Source organism: Peromyscus leucopus, chromosome 18 (genome assembly GCF_004664715.2).
Source record: "Peromyscus leucopus breed LL Stock chromosome 18, UCI_PerLeu_2.1, whole genome shotgun sequence".
In the NCBI taxonomy this organism is placed as follows: Eukaryota; Metazoa; Chordata; class Mammalia; order Rodentia; family Cricetidae; genus Peromyscus; species Peromyscus leucopus.
The window spans coordinates 46,987,026-46,994,810 of NC_051078.1; the positions used below are offsets into that span (position 1 = coordinate 46,987,026).

The 7,785-nt window shown below is 46.2% G+C and overlaps 1 protein-coding gene across 1 annotated transcript in view; it reads right to left on the reverse strand.

Moving 5' to 3' along the window:
* Window positions 1-7,785, reverse strand: part of Bpifc (BPI fold containing family C) — a 57,483-nt gene that overhangs the window by 24,490 nt on the left and 25,208 nt on the right. The window contains exons 5-7 of the mRNA XM_028883605.2: window positions 6,637-6,792; window positions 6,472-6,535; window positions 4,732-4,792 (exon numbers count right to left, since the gene is read on the reverse strand). Coding sequence (XP_028739438.2) covers window positions 4,732-4,792; window positions 6,472-6,535; window positions 6,637-6,792 — 281 coding nt within the window. The remainder of the gene's footprint in view (window positions 1-4,731; window positions 4,793-6,471; window positions 6,536-6,636; window positions 6,793-7,785) is intronic.

The window sequence follows — 7,785 nt, forward strand, 5'->3', positions numbered from 1 at the left end:
GCCCTCCCTGCCCCCTCCTCACATCTCCGCAGATTGCACTGTGAAAGCCCAGACTGTGTTAATAAAAGCAGCCCTGGGTCAGGAGGCAGAGCCAGCAACCACTTGACAGGAAGTAGCCAAATGTAATCCATCAATGTAACAGGTCTTTCTTTGGACTGCCAGCTCCCAAACAATGCTACAGAGACTTCTTATTAAGTATGAAAGCTTGACCTTAGCTTAGGCTTGTTCCCAACTAGTTCTTAAAACTTAAAAGAACATGTTTATATTAGTCTACATGCTGTCATGTGGCTCGTTACCTCTCCTCAGTACAGTTCATCCAACTTCTGCATCTGGTTGGTGAATTTCTGCCTTTCTGATTCTTCCCCCAGTTCCTCTCTCTCCCCAGAAGTCCTGCCTATCATCTCCTGCCTAGCTCCTGGCCATTCAGTTCTTTATTAATCCAATCAAAAGGTGACTTAGGCAGGTGAGGTAAAACAGAGACATCTTCACACACTGTGATCAAATATCCCAAAACAGGACTGGGTTACATTCAATTGAGTTGTTGGCCAAGGGTGTCCCATAGAAATCCCCCAAACAACCCAGGCTATTTCCAAGACAATGGTGGATTGTTTTCTGAGAACTGACAGCCTGGTCCCATTGCCAAGAACAACACTCAGACAACTCATTGAACATGGAGAAATTGAGCTGATGTCTACATGGATCCTTTACCTCTACATTCTAGTTATGGTGTTTTAAGGTATTCTGCACACTACCAAAAGAGAAACATAAACACCAACTCAGCCACTAAATCATTGATCTACAATTTGTGCTGCTTGCAAACTATGCTGGCACAATGGTGGCATAGAAATTATGGGAGTAACCAGCCAATGTCTGATTTGACTTACAGTCCACTCAAGGAGCTGAAACCCATACCTGACACTGCTTGAGTAAACAAGAACAAGAAACTAGAGAGCCCAGAGACCTAGGGTTAAAACCAAATACTAGTGGTCTAAAAAATTGCATCAATGAAATGACTCCTAATGATATTCTGCTATACTCATAGGTCAGGGCCTTATCCAGTCATCATCAGAGAAGCTTTCTCTGGCAGAAGATGGGAACAGATGCAAAGATCCACAGTTAGACATTATATAGAGAAAGGGTCTAAATGGGATGTCTCCATCAGGAAGCCCTGTAGAAGAGAAGGGGCAAAGAGTGTAAGAGCCAGAGGGAATCAGGAGAACAAGGCATCTGAATCAACCAAGCAAGGTGCATATGAGCTCACAGAGACAGAAGCAGAAGCACAGGGCCTACATGGGTCTGCACCAGGTCCTCTGGGTATATACTATAGCTTTCAGCTTAGTATTTTTATGGGTCTCCTGAATGTGAGAAAGAGTGTGTCTCTGTGGGTCTTTGACTCTTGTGCCTGCTCTTTGGACTCTTTTCCTTCTGTTGGGTTTACTTGTCCAACTTCAATAGGATGGCTTTTGCTTCACCTTATTATATTTTGTCATGTTTTGTTGTTATCTCTTAGAAGCCTGTTCCTTACTAATGAGAGACAGAAAGGGGTTAGATCCAGAGGGGATGGGAAGTGGGGTGGAACTGGGAGGAGTAGAAAGAGGAGAAATTACAATCAGGATATAATATATGAGAAAACAATCTATTTCCAGTAAAGGTAAAAATGAAATAAAGAAGAAATTAACACAAAGATCCTTATCAATATTAAATCATACTATCAGATTGAGAGGCTTCCAACTTCAATATTAGAGATTCTGTATAGTTAGAATTTCTCTTTCTATAGAGACAATAAGCATGCATCACTGTTGTGGTAGAAAAAGTTTGTTTCTCTTGTAGCCCAGGCTAGCCTGGGACTCCTGTGTAGCCCAGACAGGCCCCAGATTCATAACCCCCCTTCATCAGCCCCCTGAGTGTTAGGATAGAATTTTAAATAAATATATAAATAAATAAAGAAAATGTTATGAGAAAGGAGACGCTCATTGAGTTAAGAGGCCATGGAAATTCTTAAACATGGTGCTATTAATTGAATGAAATTTTTGTGTTTGCCTCTTCAGAACAAAGCCAAAGGCAAAAGGGAGGTGGAACAACATTGAGCAGGGTCCCTGGGAGGAAAGATTTCCATGCCCAAGATGATGCCAGTGAACACTTAGGCTCTGACTTGGCTTGGGAGAGCTGTTTTGCTGGCTACTCTGTACTCTGGAGACTTCTTCCAGGTTCTAGAGGAAGGTACCCAAGGATCAACTGAATATCATGGAAGGTATTCTTCTTTTCTGTCATTGTCATAGATGGGGATGAGAAGCAGGAGCAGGTGAAGTGGCTTGCTAAGTTAGTAAGAACATAGTGTCATCCTACATCACTATGCCTTTACATTTTAAAAATGTATTCTTGGGTGTATGAGAGCCTGCTTGTCTATATGTGCACCACAGGTGTGCAGGTGCACATGATGGCCAGAAGAGGGCGGTCAGAACTCCAAGAACCAACAAGATGTAGATACTGAGAACTAAACCTAGTCCTCTGCAAGAGCAACCAGTGCTCTTAGTCCCTGTGCCATGTCTCCAGCCCTCACTATAGCTTTTGAAATGTCCTTAAAGTGTCCAGTCTAAATAGATCCCATCATCCTCTGTGAGGGGATCGGGACAGGGATTCTTACAGTGAAGGCAGGGAGGCTTGGCGAGGAAGACACTAGCTCAAGGTGCACAGCACATGGGGCTCATCCTCTGCGTCCTTCCTTCCAATCTGCTCACTTCCTTTCTCTCTGTATCCACACATCCATCCTCTGTCCCACTGTCTCTTTCCTTTTATCCCTTCATCAATTCAGTATTTATTGGCCTGTCAGCCAGGCTCTGTACCTGATGTTAGAGCAAAGCTCCTGACCCCAGGAATCTCAGAGTCCAGAGGAGGAGGGGACAGACACATGGGCAGGAAATCACAATCTGGTAGAGTAAGAACTCCCCTGAAACTGATCCGGCCAGCTCAGGGTGAAAACCTGAGGTCCCTCCTGAATACTTCCATAAGCCACATTTGACCTGCTGGTAATCACTGCTGTCTACCTGCAAGGTATGTGTAGAATATAGGAACATGTCTTCCCTCTCTGTCACTCCGCCTGAGGCTAGCTGCGGTCCTTGCTTGTATGGGCCATTGTTCTACTCTGTTAAATGGTCTTTCTGCTGCCGCCTCCCTCCTCCTTCCCTGCTATTATTATCTTGAACACCAGAGTAACTGTCTCAGACTAAGAGATAGACTTCGCAGTGTTCCAGATCCCTGACAAGTCTAGCCACCCCTCCCCCACCTGCAAACTCAGCTCTCCACTCCCCTCAACCACGCCCTCCCTCTAGTCCTAGAGTGGTCTTATAGTCCCTCTATCGCACTCAGCTCATGCCTACCTCAGGGCCTCTGAACATGTGATCTGTTGTACCCGACTGTTCTGCATGCATGCTATGGTTTGAATGTCCTTCTAAAACTCACACTTAAATTTAATTACCAATATAATGGGTATTGGCGAGTGGGCCATGGCCCAGTTACTTTGATAGGTAACTGGGCCATGGGGCAATGCCCACTGGAATAGTCCGCAACTCTCAGAGTGGGTTGGTTACAAGTTTGGCTTGATTTCTTCTCTGTCTGGTGTACACTCACTCGCCCTTCTGCCGTGTTGTGACTCATCGTGGAAACATTCACCAGATGTAACTCCTTGACCTTGGACTTTTCAGCTTCAAGACCATCAGACAAGCACCCTTCTGTTGTTTATAATTCATCCATCTTCTGGTATTCTATCACAGCCACAGAAACAGACCAAGACAATCCAGGTTGGGAGTAGCCCATCCCCAGTCCCTTCAGCTCAGTGGTGCCTTTCCTAGTCACCCTGTCTGAAACAGAAACTCTTCTTCAGCCCCTCCCTTGTTTCTTCTTATCAGTCACAATTTCCCAAATACAGGTTTCACCTGCTCGCTTACTGCTCCCTTCCTGTAGTCCCATGAAGGTGGGAGTCTGTCTCCTAGGCTTTGTGCATCTCCAGCACCAGGGCCCAGGTGATTCTAAGTGTTCTGCACACCATCAGCAAGCAGATAGAAGGGATGCAAAGAGAGATGAAGGGATGCAAAGAGAGCCGTGGAAAGTATCATGCAAGAAGAGGTGCCACTGTGAGGTGTGGACGAGAGGGTCTCATAAGCCGAGTCTCTAACAAAAAGAGAAACGAAAAGGACAGGAGAAGATGGGGGACCAGCAAAGTCCTGGTGTAGAAATGGTTGCTCAATAGAGGTCTGTTAAAAGGAATGAGTGAAAGGAGAGGGAGGCTCTTCTCAGTAGAGCGGGCAGTGTGAGCAAAGCCAAGAAGTGAGAAGGGAAATAGAGGCAGCTTGATTGCTTGAGGAGGAAAGGTAAGAGAGAGGTGGAGATGGAATGAGTCCTCATGTGTGGGCTTGCTTCATACTGAAGGCAGCGCCTGAAGGGGTTAGAGAAGGCGAGGCAGATAACCTGGTCAAGACGATAGATTTAGTGCCAAAGCCTGGATTAGAGCCAGGGAGGGTTTTTCTGCCCACTTATCCCTGGGAACCATCTTCTGCCACAGTAACAAAGTTGGTTGGTAGCCAAGGAATACATGTGCTATGTATAGGGCTTGTCCTATATGGCGTCCTGGGATTTTAATTTTTAGGCAGAAGAAAAGCAGAGTGACGAAAAAAAGACCTGGGTAAGGTTTGAAGCTGGGCAGAGAACTATCCAGAAGGCAGTTCCAAGACTCACCCTCCAGTGCGCTGATGTTGACATTGAACGCCTCCACTTGATTGATGGCAATGGGACAGAGCTGGGCCAAAAAAAATTTTGAAAAATTGTTACCATATTGAAAAAGCCTTCTGCTTAGGAGACAGTATCCCTGTGGCCCTGACGATGCTCCTTTAAGTTAGCTGGTGCTCTTGGCCTTCAGCCTTCGCAGATATGGGCAGTGTGTCGTTCATTGAGTGCTGGCTGAGCTTCATAGCAACTGAAACCACACCCAAGTAGCCCCATGAAAGAGCTTGGCTTTTCTCTTGGGACATGCCAAGGCATGTGCTCTGTCCGTGGTGTTGGTGTCACACCTGAGGAACCTGCTGTGAAAGCAGCTGTGTCTTTCCTGCCTGGGTGCCACCAACTCCCATTGCATCAGCAGCTCTAAGTCCTCCCTGGAGTGGCTTCAGTTGGAACCTTCACTTTCGCTGGGCTAATTGGAGAGACCATGAGAGGAACCTTCACTTTCACCGGGCTAATTGAAGAGACCATGAGATTAGAGATCCACTTAGAACACTGTTGCCCCCTCTCCCTCTCCTTTCCTTGAGACATGATCTCATGTGGCCCATGTTGACATTTGGATTTTTTTTATGTAGTCTAAGATGACCTTGAACTTATGATACTTCTGCCCCCTCCACCTTCCAGGAGCTGTGATTACAAGTATCCTTCAGCACATCTAGTTTAAGAGGTACTTACTATAGATCAAGCCCGGGACTTCATGCATGCTAGGCAAGCTCTTCACCACCTGAGAGACATTTCCTGTCCTGTTTCTACCTTTCTGAAGGGGGTGGATGCCAGCACAGTGGATTGAGGAGAGAAACTACTAAGTTACAAGCACTGATGTGTCAGCTACATGCTCACCGATGCTCACGCAGCGTGGTGGTTTTAGCAGAGGCTAGGCAGCGAGGCCCCTGGAGTGGAAACCATTGGCAATTTACTTTCACTGTGTGACATCAGTCTCATCATCTGCAGCGTGGGGGTGATTATTCCATCTACCTCATCAAGTTGTGAGGAGAAAATGAAATAAGTCTGTAGACTTCTGCTTAGCTCAGACTCTGTATAATCTTGTATATGTACAAGAACACATATAGCCCAGGCTAGCTTCAAACTTGCTATGTAGCTGTAAATAGCCTTGAACTTCTGATCCACCCCCCCCCCCATCTCTGCCTCCTAAGAGCATTGTTAGTGTGTTTCTTGGAAATTCCCGTCATCACCTGCCCATTCCTCACCTGCCCACATCTTACCTCTATTTCAAGCCTCAGTTCCCTAAATAAACATGTCTCCCAGGAGATTTTCCAGTTCTCTAAAGTCTGTCAGCTCAGTTTCATCATCATGTGACCATGTTATTCAAGCCCTGGTTCAGCGTCACAAGTCTGAGGTTTTTCTTTTCTTTTTTTTTTTTCTCATTTAACTAATATTTGCCTCTTTTGTTCTCAGTAGTCCCCACTCTAGCTGTGTCTGCATTAAGAACAAAATGCTTGTCCATTCTATGGTGGGAAACTCGAGAAAAAGTATGTAGTTTTGTTCATCTGTGTCTCCTGCCACAATGCTTAAACCATGAGGAACTATTAAATTGCATAGAATAGTATGAATTAAAGTGTCTTGCATGGTGCTTAGCATACAGTTGGTGCTCAGTAAATGTTTATGATAAAAATCACTGAAGTATGATAGGCCGGCTGATACCCTCTGACAGTGGTTGTCTAACTTCTGAAGACTCACCATTTCATTTAAATTCCTCAAAATGGGTTTCTCCATGGGCTCGGCAAAGGAGTTATACAGGACACTAGGAAAGATGAAAAAGAGAGCTTACCAGGGACCATGAGACACCAGTGGGAAACTTCTCCGAGGGGCAGCCCAAGGCTCCACCAGGCTGCTGTCACTCACCTGAGGCCTCCAGAAAATGAGACTCGGGCATGGCTCACTTGGGCATGACAGTCTTGGAGTTCCAGGGCTGGGTGACCAAAGTTATTACGGGTGAGGACAATGATGCCAGTAAAGTAGATCCCAGAGAGAAATAGATCAGCAGCCCCCGAATCTTGGCTGTTCGGAGAGAAAGAGAAAGGTTACCCGAGTCTGGGCCACGTGTGGAGATGGGTCTTCTAAGCTCTCTGGGGACAGGGACTTGGTCACGCTCATATCAGAGTTCCCAACACCTACAGCAGACTCAGGGGCACTGCTACTGACCAGATGAAGTGGTGAGTGTGTAAATGCACAGCGGTGGGACACTGCTTACTGACCAAATGCAGTGGTGAGTGTGTAAATGCACAGCTGGGGGACACTGCTACTGACCAAATGAAGTGGTGAGTGTGTAAATGCACAGCTGTGGGACACTGCTTACTGACCAAATGCAGTGGTGAGTGTGTAAATGCACAGCTGGGGGACACTGCTTGTGCCAGCCCAGTGCTCCGGAGCTGGAAGTGGCTGAAAGGCGAGCACCATTTACAGACAGTATTCATCCTGAGAGGGAACACCAGGTAACCATCTGGGAGGGGTGAACATGGGGAAATGATGACCATGTATGGCCTTGAGGCAGTGGAGTGTGTGTTACTCAAGACTTTGCACAGGGCCCTACACAGAATAATTCCCCAACACATGGCTGCTAAATCATCAAGGAAGTGAGGAAGTATGTGAACCTGTGTTGTTTAGGGAGGAACATGCTGTTTATCTGCAATCTATTAAACTGGGAAAATGATACCTAGACAATAAGTGGTTGTAGAATAGCCTAGTGAGCGGTTGGATGTGTTATTCTGAAGCGTCAACCCAGACAGACCTAACCATCACACTGGGTCAGTGACTTGTCCATACAAGTTGGTTTGTTGGTTTGTAGGTATTCCTTGAGTTCAACTTTTCTTTCTCCCTCCTTTCCTTCTCCTTCCTTCCTCCCTCTTCTTTTCTTTTTATTTATTTATTCCAACCATGTGCATGCAGGAGCCTAAGAGACACCAGAGCCCATGGAATAGCAGTTACAGGCAGTTGTGAGCCACCTTGTGGGTGCTGGGAACTGAACTCAGGTCCTCTGCAAGAGCAGCCAGT